The sequence below is a fragment of the Mesocricetus auratus genome, unplaced genomic scaffold, assembly GCF_017639785.1.
Source record: "Mesocricetus auratus isolate SY011 unplaced genomic scaffold, BCM_Maur_2.0 Super-Scaffold_100013, whole genome shotgun sequence".
Taxonomy (NCBI): Eukaryota; Metazoa; Chordata; class Mammalia; order Rodentia; family Cricetidae; genus Mesocricetus; species Mesocricetus auratus.
In genome coordinates this window covers 83,385,374-83,409,937 of record NW_024429196.1, presented here as the reverse complement: position 1 = coordinate 83,409,937, position 24,564 = coordinate 83,385,374, and the positions used below count along the sequence as shown (strand labels likewise).

General features: G+C 37.2%; 1 protein-coding gene across 2 annotated transcripts in view; it reads left to right on the top strand.

The window, feature by feature from the left end:
* Nucleotides 1–21,819, top strand: part of Mfsd14b (major facilitator superfamily domain containing 14B) — a 46,844-nt gene extending 25,025 nt beyond the window's left edge. The window contains exons 3-12 of one of the 2 annotated variants that reach the window (XM_005078448.4): nt 2,325–2,387; nt 2,798–2,925; nt 4,383–4,497; nt 9,210–9,428; nt 10,845–10,958; nt 12,486–12,557; nt 14,397–14,509; nt 16,700–16,797; nt 18,454–18,596; nt 20,070–21,819. In XM_005078448.4, the coding sequence (XP_005078505.1) occupies nt 2,325–2,387; nt 2,798–2,925; nt 4,383–4,497; nt 9,210–9,428; nt 10,845–10,958; nt 12,486–12,557; nt 14,397–14,509; nt 16,700–16,797; nt 18,454–18,596; nt 20,070–20,318 (1,314 nt within the window). In that variant the 3' untranslated portion in view covers nt 20,319–21,819. The remainder of the gene's footprint in view (nt 1–2,324; nt 2,388–2,797; nt 2,926–4,382; nt 4,498–9,209; nt 9,429–10,844; nt 10,959–12,485; nt 12,558–14,396; nt 14,510–16,699; nt 16,798–18,453; nt 18,597–20,069) is intronic. The other variant, XM_021231999.2, reaches the window with a different exon arrangement.
* The last annotated feature ends 2,745 nt before the right edge of the window (nt 21,820–24,564 follow it).

Here is a 24,564-nt window from a genome sequence, read left to right as displayed (position 1 = left end):
TGATCTGTAAACTGTAGTCCCTGGACCATACTAGCATGGTGTTTTGTGTGCTTAGAATGGCTTTTAAAATTGTGCTTAGTAGGTATAAAGCAGTTAAATGTTAACAGTATATTGTTAGTATTTTAAGTTGACTGATGTTTTGTTTGGATTTCCTTTGATTCTCCATTCTGATGCTCTTTTTTTTCTTCCTGGATCTCTATATTTCCTTCTGTAATTGATTTACAGAACTTTTTATTTTGTGTCATTTTGGTGGAGTTCTGCCATGTAGACTGTTGTTTGTAATACACAACTGATGGAGATCTTCAGTCTGGTAGAGAAGAAACATTTTTGTTTTACAACTTGTTATAACTGAACCTTTTAGAAGTGAGGTAGATTATCTTTTCTTTTTTTTTTTGTTGTCAGTCTTTTTGGTATATTTCAACAGCTTTTCTCAGGCTTTCTGCTGAATTTGATGATTCTGTTTATATTCACAAGTGAGAGTAGATTACAATAGAAGATAAATTCAGACATAAATGTTTTCTGGGAGTAGGCAAATAATACAAATGTGTAAAGTTGGGTGAGAGTGTGCTGGCGTATAGTTCCAAATCATGGTCTTTTTACTAGTTAATTAGCCATAGTCTTTCAAACTCCATGTTTTAAAGTATATGGGTTGCTATGTGAAACTGGAGAACCAGTGAGGAATTGATTAAGGAGGCCTATACTTACTTATTCATATGGGTGAGGCACTTTGAGAAGGGTACTTTCCTGCACATGCCCAGTCTCAACCATATAGTTTTAGCTGAAATTAAGGATATTTTGAAAGTGTATTAGCATAGAATCTGCCCTAGTAGAAACTCCCATTCCTTACCATTTAGTTCGAGGACTGATTTTAGGAACTCTTGATCTGGTAAGGGATAGGCTCTCTTGGGTTTCCTGTAACATGAATAAATAAAAGACCCAGAGATTGATATTGAGGTTCAAATTTAAAGCTGATGATCAGAAAAGCAAAGCCTCCAGCCACTAGCTCTTACCTCAGACTCAGGCTGAAAGGGCTGATCCATGAGTGAGCTCTTCACCAAGCCTCAGACTGCTGCCTCTCCTCAACGTGACTACAGAATGAATGCCTCCTTCTGAATACTGAAGACCCTGCTTCTGTCTTTTATACACCTCTAGTGCTGGGATTAAAGGCGTGTGATCTGTTACTCTTTTAAACTAATTCAATCTTGTATATCCTTGCATGACCTTCAATTTAGAGAGATCCATTTACCTCTTAATCCTCAACCCTAGGATTAAAGGTGTGTGTACTACCACCTCCTCATTTCTGGCTGCTGGGATTAAAGGTGTGTGCCTAGCTTCTATGGTTTGTGGTAACCTTGCTTTCTGAATCCTCAGGCAAGCTTTAATAAATCATAAATAATATCACCATAGTTTCCTCTGGAATACTAAAGGATTTTAGTTTGGTTTGTTTTTGATGCTTGGAGTACCTCTTAAGTAATCTGAAGTACTTTTGGTTTGAATTCCACCCCATTTAATTCTGTAAATGTCCCATTTGAGGACTATGCTTGTGCTTATTATCTTGTGGCCAACTACGAAGGTTAGTAGCATTGACAGCAACATATCTGGGAGTTTTTTGTCACCAGTTTTAATAATATTTTAATATTATTAAATATTTAATAATATTTTCTTATAGCTATTTTTATTTTTTTAATTCCTTTTCCTTTCATTTAGGAGTTTGGGGAATCTGGAAAATCTATTGAAAGTTCTCTTTCAACAGCTTCTGTTAATTCAATAGTTATTTGTAAAAGTGAAACATAGCTATGTGTATAGGGGTGGGAGAGGAAGAAAGAGAGACATTGACTGATTTATTGACTTTTGTATATTACTTCCTAAGAATAATTAAAGGAGCTGGAGAGATGGCTCAGCAGTTGCAGGCATTTGTTGCGCTTTCAAAATATCTGGGTTTGAGTCCCAGCACCCACATTGCAACTTAGAACTCCAGCCCCGGGGTATCAGATGTCTTCCACTGGACTTTACAGGCACCATGCTCTAAATATTTTATGATAAAAGCACTTATGAGTACTAGGGCTTACCTTGTCTGGTTCTTACCTTAGTGTTCTATTATCTTAATGCCTTTTCATGGCTTCAAGGAGTTTTGTTTTATTTTGTGTTTGAGACAAGGTTTTACTCTGTAGCTTTGACTAAAGTGTTTTTGTTGTTTTTTGAGATTTCATTAATATTTTATAGTTTTTTACAGTTTATCTTGTTTAACCTTCCAGTTATAAAGGCAGGAATCCTTACTCTTAAGTTATATTTGAGTATGTCTTAATGTTTGTTTGCTTTTATAGGTTTTACATGAAACATTTCCTCAACACACATTCCTCATGAATGGTCTCATTCAAGGTGTAAAGGTAAGAAAAATTGTGTGAAGAATCATAAGAACCCAAACCAGAAATCCCTAGTAAGTCAGAATAAAATACAATACAAATACGTATAAGGCATAAAATAATTTAACATTAAAAATCCCCGTGAATACTCTAAATGACTTAGGTCATTTTTATGTGAATATACTTGACAAACTGCAGATATATAATTCTTATATAAACCTTTAATTGTTCTGCCAGGCAGCAGTTCTATTTAGCCCTTCAAGCTTATATAATATTTGTCTGTACATAATACTGTATGTTAAACAGCATAATTCAAGTTAAAATTACATTTTAGTAATTTAAGCAGCATTAATTAATACATATAGAAAGGAAGAATTATGTGTAATAGAGGGATCATATTTTAAATCTAACCTTTGTTTCTGTTTGTTCTCTAGGGCCTGCTCTCTTTTCTAAGTGCTCCACTCATAGGAGCTCTCTCTGATGTGTGGGGCAGGAAGCCCTTTCTCCTTGGCACAGTCTTCTTTACCTGCTTCCCTATCCCACTGATGAGGATCAGTCCATGGTGAGTTGCTGAACTCTTCACTCTCATATTGGGATTGAAGTCACAGACAATTGTGAGCAGCCATATGGGTGCTGGGAATTGAGCCTGGGTCCTGGAAAAGCAGCCAGTGCTATTAATCATTGAGCTATCGCTTTAGCCCTTTATCTCTATTTTATTCAAGGGTTTTCACTTTTAAAGATTTATTGATTAGATTCAGAATGTATTTATATCAAGAATTAAATTAGACGTTATTAGATGGCTTTTAGCATAAGTGGAGGGAGGGTTTTTTGTTGTTGTTGTTGTTGTTTCTTTTGTTTTGCTTTGTTTTTGTCACCTTAAGAATTGTTACAATACACATGAGATGGCTTAGTGAGTAAAAACACTGTATATGTAAGCATGAGAACCTGAGTTCAATCCCTGGAATCCATAGTGGAAGGAGAGAACCAACTCTTGTCTGACATGCATAGGACATGATGTTACATGCATGGGTATAATCTCTCACACATCATTCACATATATATATGTAGATATAGATATAGATATAGAGAGAAGATCTGATAACAGTAATAACAAAATTTAAAAATTTTAAAGAAATATTAATACGATTAATTATGTTACTGATTGTTACTTAGTAATTTTCTAATATTAAAATATCTTTATGAAACTGGGTGGTGGCGCACGCCTTTAATCCCAGCACTCGGGAGGCAGAGGCAGGCAGATCTCTGTGAGTTCGAGGCCGGGCTGGACCGACAGCATCCAAAACAATACAGAGAAACCCTGTCTTGTAAAACCAAAAAAAAAAAAAAAAATCTTTATGTCATAGAATAAACTCCACTTTGTGTTGTGTAACATTCTGCTTTTTGTTGTTTAGCTGCATGTTGTTTCAATATATTTATGCATATTATAGAAATTTTTGAATTATATTAACATTTTTGTTATACTCTCTTTCTGTGTAGATTTTTTTAAAAGGAAATTTAAAACTTTATTGTATTGGCTACCTTTAAAATTACAGCTTTACCAGCCAGGCAGTGGTGGCACACGCCTTTAATCCCAGCACTCGGGAGGCAGAGGCAGCCTGGTCTACAGAGTGAGTTCCAGGACAGGCTATACAGAGAAACCCTGTCTCGAAAAAACCAAACAAACAAACAAACAAACAAACAAAAACCAAAACAAAACAAAGAAAAAGAATTACAGCTTTACCTAAAACTATAACTCTTATTGCATCCATTCTGTTTTTTCTCTTCTGCCATTTTTAGGTCAACATGTATTCCTTTCAGTATTGAAAAATCTCCAGTTAATTTTAAATTTATCTATAGATAGATAGATAGACAGACAGACAGACTTGAGCTATTTTTAGTTTATAATTCACATGATATCTTTGACTTTGGTTGTAAGACTCTTGAGTAATTAAAATAATCTTTCAGTTAATAGGAGATAATGTTCTTAATCATATTCTTTTTAAAACAATATTTTTATAGGTGGTATTTTGGCATGATTTCTGTATCTGGAGTCTTCTCAGTCACTTTTTCTGTAATATTTGCCTATGTAGCTGACTTCACTCAAGAACATGAAAGAAGTACTGCTTATGGATGGGTAAGATGGTAATTTTTGTTTGATTGATTGTCTTGAAACAAAAACTTACATAGGCCACACTGACTTCAAACTTAGTATCTTTCATAGTTTCTTGAGTGCTGGGGTTATATTATTGTATTGACTAGTTGTTTATTGTGTTGTGTAGCAATTTACCTGTCTTAGAAATCTTTGTTATTTTGAGATAGAGTTTTAGGACAGACTGGGTTCAAACTCAGTGAGTATCTGAGGATCACCTTGAACTTCAGTTCCTCCTCCCTCCACTTCCAGAGTACTAGGATTACAGGTATGCACCATCATGCCCAGCTTGTAGACTTTATATGAACTAAATTAATGAATAGCATTCTGTTAAAAATTGACAAGAAATTGATGTTTAAATATCATAAGTAGATTTAAGAAATGTGAAAAGCTCAATAATGTACCTCAGGCACTCAGTTGAGGCATAACACTATAGGAGGGAAAGACTATTCGTTTGGCAGATGATTGTTGAATAAATAACAACAATATGAGACATTTATTTTTGATAATTTGACATTAGATCATCTTATTTTCTCAATCATGATAATATAGTTATATAGGAGAAGAAAGAACTATTAAAAGATGGCAGCAGGACCTGAACAAGGGGGAGATCTGGGACCCCAGACTGATGGCTGAGAGGCCAGCATGGGACTGATCCAGACCCCCTGAATGTGGGTGTCAATGAGGAGACTCAGGTAGTCTATGGGGTTTTGGGTAGTAGATCAGTATTTATCCTTGGCACACAAATGGACTTTGGGGACCCATCCCACAATGAGGGATGTTTTCTCAATCTGGATACTTTGCGAAGGGCCTGGGCCATCCCAGGAAAGAAATGACGGACTCTAAAGATCACCCATGGAGGGCCTTACCCTCCCTAGGGAATGGAGTAGGGATTGGGTGGGGGTGGGGTGGGGGGAGTAGGTGTGGAGGGGGAGGGAGAGGGAGCTGGGACTAACATGGGAAGCAAGCTTGTTCCTAATTTAAATATATAGTAAAAAAGTGTAATTAAAAAAAAAAGATGGCAGCAGAAACATTTTGGGCCAGCAGAGCAGATCAACATCTTTGCAAGTTAATTTTTCTTTCTATCTCTTTTCTTTTCTTTCTTTCTCTTTTTTTTTTTTTAAGACAGAATTTATCATGTAGCCCTGGCTGGCCTCTAACTAAGAAATCTTTCTGCAAGGTACTTTCAGATTGTTTAGAGATAAGATAGCATATACTCATAATGATGAGCAGTTGTAGACACATGTTCAGCATCTGGGATATATGTGTACATTGTAAGAAGAGAAGTGATCTGTCTAGGCAGCAAAGAGTTGTAGATTAAAAGAGAGTAAGTACCAGTAACCCAGATAATTACTTTCTTGTACCCTTTTCTTTAAAATACTGCTTCTTAGAATAAAATGCTCATTCCTGTTCCATTAAATGAGTACATTCATTGATCAGTTTTCAACATACAGGTAAGTTATTACTGTTCCATAAAACACTTTATTTTTTGTTGGCTTTGAACACCTACAATTAGAAATCTTCTCTTTCCCCTCTGACTACTGTCTGTTCACTTTTTCCCTTCCCACCTCCTGTGAATATTACTCACATTTCATCCCAAATTGTAGACACTTATGCAGTACTGTGCAGGGATAGGGAAAAAAGTAAGTAGGAAAGCTTCAAAGAAGGAAAAATATTCAAGGTGGACTATAAGTGTCAGCCATCAGAGATGTGAAGAGTACCAGAATTCTATGTCTCATAGTAGTATAGCTTTCTTCTCCATCTTCTCTAGCATGGGAAATGTCTATATACTAATTTCCTTATAAAAATGTTAATGGGTATGTGAAAACATAAAACTTGTACACATTAATGGAAGATGGCTCATATAAGGTTTTGATGTGTATACATCATATAATGTCTGACCAGTTAGACATTTTGTTTCTTAAAAGTTTAATCATTTTTCCTTTTTTGGCATTTATTTACTTACTCTGTGTGTGTGTGTGTGTGTGTGTGTGTGTGTGTGTGTGTGTGTGTGTGTGTGTGTTTACAGGTTGACATAGCTTGTATGTGGCAGTTAGAGAACAATTTTCAGAAGTCACTACTCTTCTTCTGTCATGTCATGGGAGTCAAACTCTGATTACCAAGCCTGTGCATCATGGACCCTTACCTGCTGAGTCACCCTGTCAGTCCCATTTATCTTTTCCTTCCAGTGGAATTTTCAGAGTGTTTATTTTTTGCTTTTAGCGGAAAAGTAATTTACAGTGCTTCTGTGCTAATTACGTAAAGGGCTTGGTAATCACCAGAAGTGACTGTCACCTAATTACTTAATCTCTAGCTCAGTTTCTCATTGTTCTATGGCAGTTAGGATTAGGGCTTAACTCATGGGATGTAGTAAGAAGCCAGTGAGTGAACACCACAGCTCTTTCTCAAAGTGTGATCACATCAGCACCTGTAGATCAACAGTAGGCTACTGGGTTTGTCTCAGACCTAGGACTTTTGCCAGTAATTCCTTACAGTCTATCTAGCTTGCAGAGAATTTACTGCCGATTATTTCCAGAATGTGTTAATTCTAAATGACACTTTTGATATCTATACTTTAGATTAAAATATGCTTTCCTTTCTGAAACTCCTTCAGGAAACCAAGAAAGAGGTTCTTTAGGGGGTCATAGCAATGAATTACGCTACTGGTAGGTTATTCCTTGCTGCATCTGGTAAATGAATCTATGGGGTGACTTCACAACATCAGAGTCTTAAGCGAATGTTGTTAATTGTGGGTTTAGATAATTTTTTAAAAAACGCAAAAGTATTGTTCTTCTTAAAGCATAAAGTAGCCTGTCACATTGTTTCCATAGCAATTGAGGATGCTATCTATCCTAACACTCACATAGCAACTGAAGATAATACAGTACCGTTTCATAGCTGTTTGCATGTCTTTGCAATCTGTGATGCAGTTATGTGGCTGTCTGGATTTTTTCAAATAAAATGGTAAGATTTCTGTCAACAACACATATTTGATAAATACTCAGCTTCAGGCATTTTTATTTCCCAGACTAAAATTCTCCCTATCTTTATTCCTCACTCCAAAAATCGTTTTTCTATCATTTTTAGCTTTTTAATATAACATTAGTTTTGTATGTATTATATTTTTATATTCAGTTGTGGGATAATAGACAACACAAAAAACATTTATTGGCTTACTGGAAATCAGAGTCAGATACAATGATTTCTAGTGTTTATTTTTAAATAACATTTTTACTCATTCTTTTTAAATTTCATACATGTATATAATATATCTTGATCATATTCATCCCACAGAATTTCCCACCTTCCAATTTCATGTCTTTATGTTTTTGGTTTTTTATTTTCTTAACTCAGTCCTTATGTGATTTCTTTTGTTTCTAACAGGATCTTCTAGTTTTAATAACTTATCAGTATGTTTTTGGTACTCTAATCTGCTTATAATTTAGAGAATGAATATTTACATTTTATTTCTAAATGAGGAACATAAGGTGCAGTGCAATAGGCTCACCAACCACAGCCTCTAACCAGAAAGCTTCAACCTGTCCACAAATCATTTTTTATTTTCTTTTGTGTGGGTGTTAATATTAGTGGTCCTAATAATCACACCCAGTTTCCTGAGTATGCTAGCCAAACAGCCTGTTCTTTGGCTGTATATTCCCAGCCTTCATTCTTTTATTTTATTTATTTATTTATTTATTTATTTATTGGTTTTACAAGACAGGGTTTCTCTGTATTGTTTTGGAGGCTGTCGGTCCAGCCTGGCCTTGAACTCACAGAGATCTGCCTGCCTCTGCCTCCCGAGTGCTGGGATTAAAGGTGTGCGCCACCACCGCCCGGCCATTCTTTTATTTTTATTAATATGTTATTTTGGTTACAGCCTTTTCTCTTAAAGCCAGCTACCTCCTGCCCCCCCCCCCCCCAGTGTTAATGAAATGGTCATAAAGAGATAAATGAGTATGTGGGAACATATAGTGGTTTTGGATAAATCAGGTACAGTTTCTGAGAAATTTATAGATATCATCATCAGCTCTTCAGAGATTTGTTTTTGTTTTGTTTTGTTTGAGAAAGTCTTATTATGTAGGCTAGAACTATCCTTGAACTCAGCAGTCCTGCACCAGCCTCCTAAGTACTGCGATTAGAGGAATGAACTACCATGCCTTCTGCTAGGCAAGTGCCATGCCATATAATCCCAGCCCTGAAGGAATTGTTCACATACCTTTCTTTGCACATCTGTTTTCCAATTAAACAAACAAAACCAGAGAACGTTTTATGAGGAAAGCTTCTACGGTATTAATTTATATCATATTATAATTATTGCTCCCCCAGAATATCTCCACTTAGTTAACAGTGGGTGAATACATTTTTAAGCAAATTTACTTTCCTTTTCTTCTTAAAATTTGGATGCAACACATTTGTCTTGCTGAGTTGAGGAGAGGGGGCTGGAGAAATGGCTGAGCAGTTAAGAGCAATTGTTGTTGTAGAGGTCTGCTCATAACCATCCATACCTCCAGTTCCTGTTCTCACCCTTGTGAGTACCAGGCGTCCAGTCAAGTAAAATACTCATCTTAAAAACAGAAAAGCAAAAAGGAGAGAATAGTTATAGCTGTATACCGGCAACAGGTAGGACTTGGAAAGAGCATGCTGTCTCCACTGATGTTCATATTTAGGCACCTAAATGACTCTGCTTTTTCCCATAGGTCTCAGCCACCTTTGCAGCTAGTCTGGTTAGCAGCCCAGCCATTGGAACATATCTCTCTGCAAATTATGGAGACAGCCTTGTTGTTTTGGTAGCCACAGTGGTGGCACTCCTAGACATCTGCTTCATTTTGGTGGCAGTTCCAGAATCTTTACCAGAGAAAATTAGACCTGCTTCCTGGGGAGCTCAGATTTCTTGGAAACAAGCAGACCCTTTTGCGGTAAATTAAGACATGAAAAGATTTACTTCCTATATATTTATTTTTGCTAAGAAAATAAGACTATAGATACACAGCTCAAGGATTCCAACAATTGTTGATTCATTTCTTTTATGGTAAAAATAGAAACTTTAATCACAACTAAGTGACTGAGAGCCTGAGAAATATATAACTAAGTCGTGTAAATCATAAGAGACAAAATTTTACCCTCAAGAACATGTTTGTTTTTATCATTTAATAAAATGAATGAAGATAGTTATCACACTAACAAGAAATAGTGCTAGAAAAGTTTTTCTACCTCTCTCCCTTCCACGACTACTTTTTTTTTTTTTTTGTACAATTGTAAACCACATTGTGTGAGCTTGTGTAGGCCAGTGGTAGATGTCTGATGTCTTCCTCTATCACAGTTGGCTTTAATTTTTGAATTAGGGTTCCTGCTGAACCAGACCTCATCAGTGTAGCAAGACTACCCAGCCAACAAGTTCCAAGGATCCTCCTTCCCATTGCTAGAGTTATAGGCATGCACCATAATGTAGGTGATGCAAATCAAACTTGACTCCTTATGTTTATACAGCAGGCACTTGACCAACTAAACAATTTCTCCAGCCCCTTGAAATTATTTTCTAAAATGATCATTCAGAGTACTTCCTGAAAATCTGGCCTGTTCCTCTTCTGTGTTAGTTATATTGTCAGGTGGTAAGAGAGGAGTTTGGGGAAGGACTCAGGAATTGGCTAGAAACCTGCAAGTTATTTATTTATTTATTTTAGTTTTTTTTTAGTTTTTGCCTTGTAGTGAGTGATCAAGTTACATCTAGTAAAGAAACTTCTATAAAATAGAACTGCTGTGACTTATTTTTCAGGGCAACTGTAAGGACTCCAGTTAACATGTGTAAGTTAACTGGTCTACTTGTATGGCAAGGTTTCAGGTAGATGTTAGTTGTTTCGGGTATTGATTATGTAAAGTTTATGGATGGTGACCTAAAAGTTCTGTGACACTTGTCACTCCTATTCAAATAAAAGTTTTCGAACCTATCAGTTGTCTTCCTGGTTTCAGGCAACTTGACTATCATCAGTTTGAAGAATAGAGTGAATTTATATATAATGAGAACTATGGAAGAAGCAGAAAGGAAGATCAGAATATCAGATTCATCCTCAGCTCCATATCGAGTTTGAGACCAACCTTGGCTACATGAGACCTTATGTCAGAAAAAGAAAACCTTGTAATTAAAATCTCTTAAAAAGAAATTACTTTACAAATCTAGAGAAAGAATCGATTTTTCTTAGAGAGTTCTGTAGAAATATTTTTTCTGGACATGTTTATGTGGTGTTCAGGATCTCTTGAAGGAGAGATATGAAAATAGTAAAGTCAGTATCACAAAAACACTGACATTTGTGATTTTGCTTTCTGCTTATTTCCAGTCATTAAAGAAAGTTGGAAAAGATTCTACGGTCTTACTCATCTGCATTACAGTGTTTCTCTCATACCTCCCTGAAGCTGGACAGTATTCAAGCTTTTTTCTCTATCTCAGGCAGGTGAGTAGTAAGTTCCTAGTAGTCTTTAACATGTATGATATCAAAGATTGAGATTTGTCTAAGATAGTTTGGGGAAACCACTATAGAAAAAGTAAATATGAACTTGCTTCTAGAAACTTTACAAAGCAGGGACCTATAATCAAATGATGACTTTAGTGATGGCCCCATAAATAATTGGAACTACAGGTGTGTATAACCATGCCTAGCTTCTTACTGCAACAGGAGTGTTGCATATAGCCAGAATTTAAGAACATGTTGAGACATCTACTGTGGAATAGTTCCTTTAAAAGAGAGAATTATCAGAAACAAAATTCTGAGGCTTTTGTGTATGTGTATCTGGTTAGTTGGCCTAGAATTTACTGTAGAGCAGGCTAACCTCAAAGTCACAGAAATTGACCTACCTTTGTCTCCTGAATGCTAGGATTAAAGCCTTCCACCACCCAGTCTGGCCCTGAGACCCTAGTCTAAAATAGGATTTAGATTAAACCAAATTGATATAGAGCTATCATATCTCTTTCTCGGAAGGGTACACAACTGGTACCAAAGAGGCTCATTTGGTATGATTTATGAGCCTATGTACTTTTATATATAAGCACCACTCAGTCTATAGTTTGTAATAAGTCCACTCTTGGTATTGCTTCCATGCTTTAGCAGTAATGTGTAAAGCTGATAAATACCTCCCTAAATGCTGAAATTATAGGCAAGAGTTAGCCTGTCAGTTCCATATTTTGTAGTAGAAGAGCCAGAGGTTCTAGCCCTAGTATTTTTATTATTTAATTGTGATTTGGAGGAAGATCGTCACTTGTGAAGTAAGAAGACTATATATATGAAGTTATTTTTGGTGTGTTTTCCTATATTTTATAGAATTTCAGTAGAAAACAAAGTAATGTATCCTTTTTAAAATTATTAGTCATTTCATAGTTAGTTACTGTTACAGCTGGAGGTTTAGAGGTCAATTACTAACCAGACTTGGTTGTTTACTTAGTAGAAGTATATGGGAGCTTTTACAGCACACCCATCTCTGGATCATACTTCAGAGTCTAACGTAATTGGTCTTCAGTGGGTTCTGGCATCCTATTGTTCTCTTTTCTCTCCTTTCCTTTTCTCTGTTGCTCACATAATTTTAAAATACAACCAGACTCAAGAGCTGATAGTCCAGTTCTTCCTTGGCAACATTAAAAGTCAAATCACTTTCTTTTATACTCTCTTTATTGTATGTTCCATTGTCTCCACACTGGGATAGACTAAGAGAGGAAATGCTATAAAAATAGACATAATATAATTTTCAAGAAAATTCACAATTTGTGCCTACTTATAATTATTTTATGTCAAATTTAGATAAAATTAAGGTTTAATTAGTTAGAGCTCTGTCACTGCTCTAATTTCAATTTCTATTTCTATTGCTTTTGTGAACCTTCCTAAGCTATTTTTCTTGTCAGTTTTAACAGGGAAAATCATTTGTTAATTAAATCTTTTATATCTCTATTACAAAAGTGATCTTTTTGTTTGCCTTTTTCATTTCTACAGGTCATAGGTTTTGGATCTGTGAAAATTGTAGCATTCATAGCTATGGTAGGAATTCTGTCCATTGTGGCTCAGGTGAGTATTTTTTACAACTTTAGGTTAAAATGACAAAAGAGTTCCTCACCAAATTCAGGAAGCTGACAGGGACACAACTTACTGAACTGGTTGCACATAAAATATTAAAGTCCTCAGGATGCAGTAGAACTTTATACAAATTTCATTAGGATGTTATTTGTAATTTGTGCTGGATCCATTCTTCTTACTTACTTCCAAAACAACTGAGTTAAGGGGGTGGCGAAATGACTCCATAAGAGATGCTTGTTGCCAAACAATGACTTGAGTTCAGTTCCTGGAACCCACATGGTAGAAGGAGAAAACTGACTCCTGCAAGTTGTCCTCTGACCTCCAAATACATGCTGGGGCATGTGTGCACACACATAAGAAATAGTTATAAAAACTAATTTAAAGGAAAAATGAAATAACCAGATACTGCAGAATAAACCAGCAGAATGTATTTCACTGTTTCCTTGTGGTGAAAATTAATTAGAAATAAATGTCTTCTAGATCCTGGTGTATCCAGGACTAAACAAATAAGAATCAGCACATTAGAATATATGTAGTAAGTGAATAGCAGTAAATACTTTCCAATCTACTATAACTGTCAGTCCAGAAAGGCAAAGGTGTATGCCCTGCTGTGCTTCAGGGACATTCACTGCTGTTTATGTGGACTGCCCAGAGGCCATTCCCTCTAGGCCAAGTTAATGTTCTTCTGTGATTAACTTTCTGTAGTGGAAATGAGAAGTCTGGGAAGGGATACATAGAAGCAAAGCCTGTTCCTTGCTGGTTTTGTTTTAGCTGCATTAGCATATGCAAATTATGTTAAGCTTCCAAGTAGATTATGATTTAAATTTTTTTACATTAATCCTAGCTGTTTGCCCATAGGTGTCCTTATCTTCCTTTTCATACTGTCCCCACAAGTTGTATTTAACAGAATATATATTTATTAAAAACAGAGCTCATATCATTCTTGATTTTGTGAAATTGTTAACTATGAATGAGTAATAACCCTTGCTGAACATTTAAAGGTGTGGGGATTCTGCTGAACAGTATTTGTTGACATTTCTCCAAAGAAGCCTAAGGTGTAACCCTCTCAGTCATAACTGAAGTGTAGCTGTATTTTGTGTGTGTGGTGGTGGGGGGGGTGCATAGTTGCAGAGCACCAGTTAGATAGGCTTCTCAGGAAGGAGGTCAAATAGGTCAGCACTAGAGCCCTTGAACTCCACTCCTGAAGAGTTATCACCACTACCTGCCCTTGGGAGTTATAAACAAACACATGTGCCCTTAAAAAATCAAAGGAATCAAGATCAGGCTGTCGAAACCCACAGAGGCCCTGACCTAAACAAAGGGGAACACATGAACCCCAGACTGATGACTGAGAGGCTAGCATGGGACTGATCCAGACACCCCCCACCAACCTGGGTGTCAGAGAAGAGGCCTCAGCAATCTGTGGGACCTTGGAGAGTAGAGCACTATTTATTCCTGGCATACAAATAGACTCTGGGAGCCCATTCCACATGGAGGGATGCTCTCTCAGCATGGACACATCGGGGAGGACCTAGGCCCTGCCCAGAATGATATGACAGACCCTGAAAATCCCTCATGGAAGCCCTTACCCTCCCTGGGGAGCGGAGGGAGGATGGGGTAGGGTGAGGGATTGGGAGGGTTGGGGGCTGGGGGAGGAGGGAAGGGAGAGGGAACTGAGAGTACTATATAAAAAGCGAAATAAAAAGGGGGGGAAGCCTTGGTTTTCAGTGAGTGGACTTCACTTAAAGAGCTTATGCTCTTAATTTGAGTTTGTGATCAAATTCATGTGTGCTCATATGGCTTCTCAGGATTGTCTTCTTTCCTTTACAGACAGTCTTCCTTAGCAAATTGATGAGTTCACTGGGGAATAAAAATACTGTCCTCCTTGGCTTGGGTTTCCAGATGCTCCAACTTGCCTGGTATGGTTTTGGCTCTCAGGCCTGGTAAGCCTCCTCTAATTCACATATTATCAAAAGCTGTGAATATTAACAGATGTGACGAGCCTTAAAGGAGCTAAGGCTATTTGATTATGTTAAAAGAACAATTATTTTGCTCATTTGATATATTCAGCATCTCACCCTTGGGCAGGATTGGAACTAAGAAGATTCAAGATAACTTGTAAAGAAATCACTAAATCTGGAGTCATTACTTAATTGAATGTATGTTGTCATCCACCAGCCCTCCAATAAAGTTCTTTTGCACTCTTGATCTCCTCCTCTCCCATATACACTCTCCCTCATTTCTCTCTTCTTGAGGGTAGGTGGGTTTGTGTTTGTTTTTTGAAATAATCAAAAATTATAGCCCAGACTGGCCTCAAACTTGGAGCAGTTCTCCTACGTAGGCCTCCTGGATGCTGGTATTATAGGTTTGAGGCACCCTGTCTGGCTTTTGAGAATATCATATATGTATATATATTTTGATCAGGTATATTCCCCATTTCCTCTGTTTTACTTTTTCCCCTGTGTCCACCACCACTTTTCCCTAACTTCATGTGATCTTTTGTTTTAAAACTCACTGTGTCCACTTGGTACTATTTGTATATGCAGAGAGATATAGGACATCTACTGGAGCGTGCATAGCAGCCTCTCAGGGGCTACATCCCTGAAAAAAAACTGAAATTTCCCACCTCTTTTCTTCATGAGCCCCTCCTCCATTCATGCTGGTATTTTGTCTGGCTGGATCTTGTTCAGGTCTTGCTGTGAGTTCATGTGTGCAACAGTGCTGTCACATCTAGCAAATGCTCTTTCACTGAGCATGTCCACTACTTCTGGCTGTTAAAGTCTTTCAATTTACCTTTTTTTGGATGATCCCTGTGCCTTGTGGGAAGGAAAGGTGTGATATAGATGCCCCATTTAGAGCTGAGTACTACAATCTTGTATTCTCCCTACTTCTGCTTCTTAAATACATTTACCCACTTTCAGGATATGACATATAATCAAAGCAAAAAGACTTTGAATATCAACAGATTACAGTATGCTTTGCTGATATACTTAGGTAGTAATATAACTATCATAAAATAAACAAGTTGGTAAACACTAGTATCTCCTCCAAAATCATGTGAGTATCCTGAATCAATTTTCTTTTAAATATTCATATTTTAGCTTCAAGATCTGTTGATAAAAAGGAACACAAAGTTCTGAGTTCCATTTTCTTGAATGGCAAGTGTCATTATGTATTTTATTGCCAAATACTTCAATCTCAGTCTCCATTTTAGACATGAATTAGTCCTCATTTGCATTCATAAATGGAGCTACTAGAATGCTTTATTGGTTAGAGATTAGTTGAGAAGCAGATATATGAAAGTCTAAATTTTGTTTCATTTGAACCATTTGTTCCATGTTACATTTTGCCAAAGATTAACCAGGTTGATGTTTTTTGGGGGTGGGGGTCTTGTGAACTCTGGTTCAGTATCTAACTAGTCTAGTCAAATCACTTTAAATGTTAAAAAGACTTTGATAATAAGATTTTTGATTGTCAATAAAGACCACCCCCCAAGGAAGTATATAGATCAGTGGGCCATATATTGCTGTGACTCACGCATAAACCTTTTTTTTTTTTCCACTGAAAAAAGTTCTGAAGCAAACAGTCTTTGTTCATTCATTTGGTAACAAACAGTTCTATCAAGCCTGACAGATCACACAGCCCAAGGGCAATTGTGAAAGATGAATTTTCAAGAAATGTAGAAAGTCAGTGAAGGGGGCAGATGGAGAGGTGGTGTTTATTTAAAACAAGTTAAAAAAATAGACATCCTTTCTAGAACTTGAGGATACACTTGGAAATGACAGTGGGGCAACCTGGGAGAAGAGATTTTGAGAGGAATAAGGAAATAAAATATTCTCTGATCTGCATCCCAGTCTGTGATCAGTCTTAGTAGTATAAATTCTTTCACACAGAGACTTACATTGTAGTCCAGACTAGCCTTGAACTCATATTGCTACTTTTTGAGCCTTTTGGATACTGAGATTTCTGGAATTACCGAGAAAACTGTGCCTTGTCCAGGAAATCCACTTTTAAGGAGGGAAAAATAAATAAAATGGAACATGAGGAAATACAAAGCATTTGCACTGTTACCACTGACCATATTGATCAAAAGTACCTTAAAGGCTTACTGCAGCCTTCCTTAATCTTTTCAGGATGATGTGGGCAGCAGGAACTGTGGCTGCCATGTCCAGCATTACATTCCCCGCAGTCAGTGCCCTCATCTCTCGGAATGCGGAGTCAGATCAACAAGGTGAGATTTGTACCCCTTGCATTTTGTTCCTTCAGCTGGAACCTGAAGTATGAAATTCTTTATTCTCTGTAACAAGAACAACTATTAGCAGTGGGCCCCTGCTATAGGAGCATACCTGCTTATTTTATCAAATACAGAAGTCCTACTTTTCTCCTCGTTCACACTCACACTTGAGCAATCTAGACTCAGCCATTCAGGTTATTAATAATAGTTAGAAATAGAAAAGATCCACTTCTAGTCTCAATTCTGATTACATAGTGCCATCAGAATTAACAAGTTTATAGTCTTATTTCAACAGATTTCTATTAAATAATAAAAGCAAATTAGCAATGTAATATCCACTTAGTCACTAAAAGTTAACCTGAAATAATTCAGTCTCAGGAGCTTAGTTTAAGAAATGGATCTTTGGAGAGATGAAGAAAACTTTGGTTGTTAGTAATTGGATATAGGGAGATAGGAAGTAAGTTAGAACTGCAGTGCAAAAAGCAGACTTTATTCTTTCCAATGCCTGATTCTTTTTCAGCCTTTTCTGATGCCAAAATTAATCCTTTTTTCTCTATCTTCTACTATAGTAAAGAAGCGGGAGATTTTCATCTCATTGATAGTTTTTTATTTTTATTTCATTGCAATATTCATTTGTGTTACAGGAAAATGGAAGGTGTGTGTGTGTGTGTGTGTGTGTGTGTGTGTGTGTGTGTATGTGCGTGCATGCATGGGTGCGCGCCTGTGCATAAAACAACACAAATGTCCTAGTGGTTTGGTTTAGTTTAGTTTGTTGCCAATATCAAATCCAATTCCTAGGATTTAGTAGGCTATACCTCTATCCCTAAAGGGAATTTTTTTTAATTCTTAAAAAGACTTTTAAAAATTTTGACAAAAAATACATTTTAAAAAGATAGTTTATTCATTATCATTATACCTATTTTCCCACATAGTGTTTTGCTGCAGTATATATCCATTTTTAGATTTAGGGACTTAAGTGACTCCCTTTCTAGTGTCACCATTAACTGCAGTATCTCAGCTAAGTATGGATACTATTATACTTGCCTGTTTTTGACTTACAGAAATATCCATTTCATATGTTTTGCTTATCATATTAGAAAGTTGAGCTATATAGAAATTGGTGCTTCCAGAGTTTTTGAGTAGACATCTGCATGAGATGGAAGGTGCAGATGGCAACCCAAGGCCAGGGGGAGCTTCTTGTATTTATTCACATGTGACCAAGGATGTCTGAATGGGGGACATATTTTTATTGTACATGAATAATTAAATGAGCCATGTCTTAATCCATAGAAAAAATGAAATTACCTGATAAGGAAATAATAATTGACATTTTCTTATTTCTCATTAAATAGTAGATCTAGTCCAAAAGGTTTTCAGAAACTGAATTCATTTTTTTCTCCTTATAGACTTTAGCACAGAGAGAACTATTAAATAGACATAGTACTACCAAGAAATCATTTGTATAATGAGTGAAAATATCACAATGAGTTCTAATGACTGTAATAGATGCTATAAGATAATTAGCCTATGAACTATGATGACTCAGTACAGCCAAAGCTGTGTATCATAATGTGATGGAGAGAACTAGATAAGCTCTGTATATTCAGGCACATTTCTGAGAAGACTGACTTCCTTCTCATTGTTGTGGTTTAGGGGTTGCTCAGGGGATCGTAACAGGAATACGAGGGCTATGCAATGGCCTAGGACCAGCACTGTATGGCTTCATATTCTACATGTTCCATGTTGAACTGAACGAGTTGGGCCCAGAATTGAATTCTGATGATGATCCCCTACAGGTAACTTGGTGATCTGTGTTATAATAATGGTTGTGTTTGATTATAGCATAATCTTCTAGTTTTAGATTCCTATTTATTTATTATCGTTGTATTTGACAGCAGAAAATTCTGTGTTCATTGCTTGGTATCAGTAAGGGTTCAGAACAGATTTTAATGTCTTAGATGAAAAATGTTGTATCTGTACCTATTTAGGTTCTTTTTTCACTTACATAATTACTATGAATAGTATGCTATTATCTGACTATGTTTAACATAGGTAAGATATGAAATTACTTAAAAATGTAACTAAAGGGACTTGGGAGATAGCTCAGTTGGTAGGTGCTTACCTAAAATGTACAAAACTCAAAAGTGTGATTGCGTATGCTTGTAATTCTAGCAATCAGAAGATAAAGGCAGGAGATCTTAAGTTCAAACTTGGCTACATAAGTTTGAGGCTAGCCTGGGATACAACAGACCCTGTCTTTAAAAAATGCTAAATATTGCTTCCATTTTTAAAAAAGAGAAACATTTAATATGGAGTTCTGTACAAACCTAAAATTATTAATATTCATATGTGGAAATGCATGATCTAAGGTCACAAAATGAGATTACTGTTGTAATTTTAATAACTGGCATGTGAGAGAAAGATGCCATGCGACAGAGCTCACGTGGAGAGGAAAGGGAATGGGAAAAGGCAGGGTAGGAGGAGGAATTAGCCTCTGGAGAAAGGAGCAGCAAAAGAGAAGAGAGAGACAGATAAGCAGAGAAGAAGAGAGACAGAGAGACAGAGAGATGGGAGGGAGGAAGGGAGGGGGAAGGCCCCTTTAAAAAGGAATATAGTGAATTTGCACAGTTGGTGCTCTTAGTGGCTGCAGCTGAGGGTGTATCCTGTCAGAGCCCCAAGGACAGAGCAGTACAGATGCCTGAATATTAACAATTACAGAAAATTGCTGCTTTTGTAAGTTTATAGGTTACTTCTTTAATTAGGAATGATATAAAAAGCAGTGATTAGTTGCCCTGAGGTGTTTTCCAAACACTAAATTCTATTAGAATTTGCCTTGATTAATGAAATACAGACTTATTAAAAAACAATTAACTATATAGTGGCTTTTTAAAAAATCATTCAAAACTAGCTTGGAGTTTTAAAAAAGAGCCTAATCAGCCGGGCGGTGGTGGCGCACGCCTTTAATCCCAGCACTCGGGAGGCAGAGGCAGGCGGATCTTTGTGCATTCGAGGCCAGGCTGGACCCATAGCCTCCGAAACAATACAGAGAAACCCTGTCTCGTAAAAACCAAAAAAAAAAAAAAAAAGAGCCTAATCATGCTGTTATAGTAATGTATGCATATGATCCTGCTAGCATAAGGGTTGTGATGTCAAGGTCACTCTGGACTAAATAGCAAAAAACTCTTCTTTAAAAAAGAAAACAAAACAAAACTTAACCAAACTTCTGTCTTCATTTGCTTTTTGTTTTTTTTTTTTTTTTTATCCATCAGGGAGCTTTCATCCCAGGCCCGCCATTTTTATTTGGAGCATGTATAGTTCTTATGTCTTTTCTGGTTGCCTTATTCATCCCTGAATACCGTAAAAACAGTGGAGTTCAAAAGCATAACAACAGCATCAGTGGCAGCCCAACCATCCCCCCTGAACGGGGCAATGATGAGGACATTGAGCCATTACTGCAAGACAGCAGCATCTGGGAGCTCTCCTTTGAAGAGCCTGGAAATCAAAGCACTGAACTATAACCCAGCACTAAAGGAGGTTCTGCAGACACCATCTCTGAAAGCCATGGAGGAAGCTGCACCACCTGGAGACTTCATGGTGCTGGAGGGGCAATGCTAGCAGCATCTTTTGGGCCAAGTTAAATAAGTTACTTTTCTCATGCCTCTGCCCTTCACTCTTCTGCCTCTTTCTGTTCTTTACTCACATTCTTTTCCTTCCTTTTTATATATTCTAAGAAAGACTGAAAATGTTTAATAGAAATAATATGAAACTCTCAAGGTTATTTGGAATCTAGACTTTAAAACTTTAATAGAAAAATCATGTCTGTTAGGAAAGGTCTTTCCTTCAGTAACTGGAATAAGAGTGACAGCAATTTTCCTGTACCCTTTTTCGTAGATAGTGTGGAACTGCCTTCTTTTCTTCTCTTTCTGTGAGTTATTCCTTAGTTCATAGGTGTTGATGAGTGGCCATTCTTAAGAGTCACTTGGTATCAGGGATCTACTGACTTTATCCAAAGGTTGAATGAAAACCTACTTTTACTTACCCTTTATTTTCTTTACTTCTTGAGCTTCTTGAAAATGAACCTTAGTGTTGGTCAATGATCACCTTTATTAAATAAAGGAAATCTTTCTTAGGAAATTCAAATCATGCTGAACAAGCAGATCAGATTCTTGATATGCAAAGTGATTTTACAGAAGAAGAAAAAAAATCAAGCCTATAGCCCAGCTACTTACAGATTATAGCAGGAGGATTGCAAGTTTTGAGGCTAGCCTTGGCAACATAGTAAGATCCTATCTCAAAGCAAAACAGCCAACCATGAAGCATTCTAGTGGTAACAAAGAAATCAGAGTATACTTCAAGAAAAGTTTTGTGTTTTTTTTTTAAACAATTTGAACATTCCTAAAAGGGGATGAGAGTAACAGATAGCAGTGGATGCTCCTTCCCATATCTCCTATCTCCTACTTCTGTTTTCCTCACCATACTCCTGCCTTAACTGTTAATGTAGAATGTGTTAGTTTTCAATAGTCTGTGTCTCAGTCTTTTTCTCTGAATTTAGAACCTCATGGGAATGCATACATCAAATTCCTTTAAAAAAAATGAGGGTTAATGAAGCTCAGTTTCATGATAAGTATCTTGCTAATTTTTGAGATGTTTTATGGACAAAGAAAACTTTACAGATTTTATATTTTGCTGCACAGTAAATAAATGGACCACTAACTGGGGTCTGTCTTTAACAAAGCACTCCTGAAAGTTTTATAGGTATGAAAACATGTAGATATTTGTAAGGATTTTAATTTTTTGATGGGGGTGCTGTGTAAATCTTGTATTTATAAATAATGAAGGCATAGGCAGAAAAAAATATATACAACTTTTATAAAGGATTGTGTACTGACTGAATACATTTAAAGGAAAATATATTTTGAAGCCTGTTCTGCCATGAACAGATATAACATATCTTTTTACTATGCTGTTGGTTTTTAGGTTAAGCTTCTTAATGCATAATAAATTTTCAATGGATACTTACATGTCTTAAAAACAAGTTCTGTCATTGCTCTTTGGGTTCTTTTTTGGGTAGCTATCAACATAACTGAGTTAGTAATCCTTCAGTTAATTAAAAAAAAACTATAAAAGATGGTATGTACCTTGAAAACCTCCCATCAAATGTAAGTCATACATGAACAATGCTGCTATGGGTGTAGAATTATCTCTTCTGTTCCTAATAGGTAAAAGGTACAAAAAACAGGAGGCTGGAGACAATGCTTGCTGTTCTTGCTGAGGAAAGAGTTTTCCCAGCATCCAGCACTCATATTGGGAGGCTCACAACTACTGCAACTCCAGCTCCAGGGAATCTGTTGCCCTCTAAACTTCACTTCATAAAGTGTCACCTAGACAATCCCAATATAAATTTATCATGGCTTGCTAGACACCTTTCACTACCATATATAAAACTTCTTAGAAATCAAGACATTTTGGAGACTTCCTGCTGGATACTATCTGTGTTAGTCAGGATTTCTATTGCTGCAATGAAATACCATGACCAAAAAACAAGTTGGAGAGGAAAGGGTTTATTTGGCTTACTCCACATCACTGTTCACTTAGGGCAGGAACCTACAGGTAGGATCTAATGTAGAGGCCATGGAGGGGTGCTGCTTACTGACTTTCTCCTCATGGCTTCTTACAGAACTCAGCACCACCAATCCAAAGATGGCACTACCCACAATGATAGGCCTTCCCCTATCAACCACTAATTAAGAAAATGCACTACAGGCTTGCACAAGCCCCATGTTATAGAGGCGTTTTCTCAACTGAGGTTCCCTCCTTTCAGATGACTTTAGCCTGTGTCACATGAACATAAAACCACCCAGCACAGCTGACTTCTTGTCAGTTTGACACACAAACACATTATCACCACCATTAAGCCACAACCGATCTCCAAAATCTTACATTAAAAATATAAATAACTTTAAAAATTCAAGTCTTTACAAATTCAAACACATTAGTAGTTCAATATCTTTAAAATAGTCAATCTCTTTTAAAACCCAGTCTTTTAAGATTTGGTGTGTCAACTGAGGGCTCCTGTAAGATAAAAATAAATAGTTTCTTCAGGAGGGAAGAACCAGGATACAATCAACAATCAAAGCAAAGCCAAACTCCAAAAGTGTAAATAGCACAATGCTCAATGTCTGGAGTCCATGCACCCTGGCCTCCGAAAAGGTCTTGAATCACTTCTCCACCTCCACTCTGCAGCACACACAGCTTGTCTTCTAAGATCTGGCTGACTCCACCCCACTGCTGCAGCTGTTCTTGGTGGTCATCCTATGGTACTACGTCTCCAAAATAATGGGGTTTTGTAAATGTAGGTTTTTCTCCTGCCCACCAGTTCCTGAGTAACTACTCAGAGGCTTAATATTAATTATAATTGTTTGGCCAATGGCTCAGGCATGTTTCTGACTAGCTCTCACAATTAAATTAACCCATTTCTATTCTATTCTATTACCACAAGGCTTATTACCTCACATCTTGCTTCCCCTGTGACTACATAGTGTCTTCCCATCTCTGCCTTCTTTCATTCTGTATCTCTGTTTGGATTTTCTGCCTGACTCTATTCTGAATGGCTATTGGCCAAATCAACTTTATTTATCAACCAATAAAAGCAACACATATTTGCGGCGGACAGGACATCCCACATCAGGGTCTTCTGCCATAACTGGGTAGCAGGAATCCATCAGGGCCTGATAGCTGGCAATATATGGAATATGGGCTAGGGGGCAACAGAGCTTGATACCTAGAAATTTTTATGTAGCAGAGATGGTATCCAGCAGAAGTTGACGCCTCAAGTATATGTAGAGTGTGGGTGTCTCACAAGGGCTGATGCCTAGAGTTTGTATGTTCTGGAAACACCTTCCACTACTGCAGCTCCATATTCACTGCTGGTTTTCATTCTATAAGGCTACCCCTCTTTTGGCACCCCATATAAACTAAATATTAAGCCTTACTGGGCAATTTACCACTGTACCTGTACCACTACACTTTGGATATCAGACTGTATTGGATAACCTTACATCCCCCCACTCCTGCCTACTGAAATGCACTGCTAGTTACAGACCTTTGCTGGTAAAACCTCACATATACATATACTAGATTCAGACCTTCTGAATACTCCTGTCTACCACATCATCATGTATACTACAAGGTAAGAGGCCCTTTGAGCCACCAATCTACCATTACAGATCAAATATATTGCTAGGAATAAGACCTCTGGATACACAGTAACCCTCTGAAGCCCCAAGTACAGTGCTGCTTCAATTCCAAAAGGACTCCCTTTTCCCCAATACATCATGGTCTAAAACCCTAACAAAGTATGGCTGGCAGATGCTTGTTAGAAGTCCGGCAAGGCTGGGTTTCTAGAATTGTATGTACGATCATGGTCAGATATATCAGGACCTAATCCCTAACAGTATATGTGGGATTCTAGCTGAAAGTCTAGTAAGGCTTGATACTTACTATAGAGAGGCTGTTGTGTGACAGAGAGTTACATGCCCTGATCCTTAGGAGTATGAGGTTGGAAGGTGTCCAGTAGTGTGTAACACCTAGCATTGTATGTGGTGTCAGAGCTTGGAAGTTTCTTTGCCTGGCCTGAAAAAGCGGTACATTTATGGATGGTGGGTGGTGGAGGATGTGTCCAGCAGGACCAACATTTAGAACATGTAGGGGAGAGTTGGGGTCCAGTAGGACCTGGTTCATGATAGTGTATTTAGAACTGCAGGG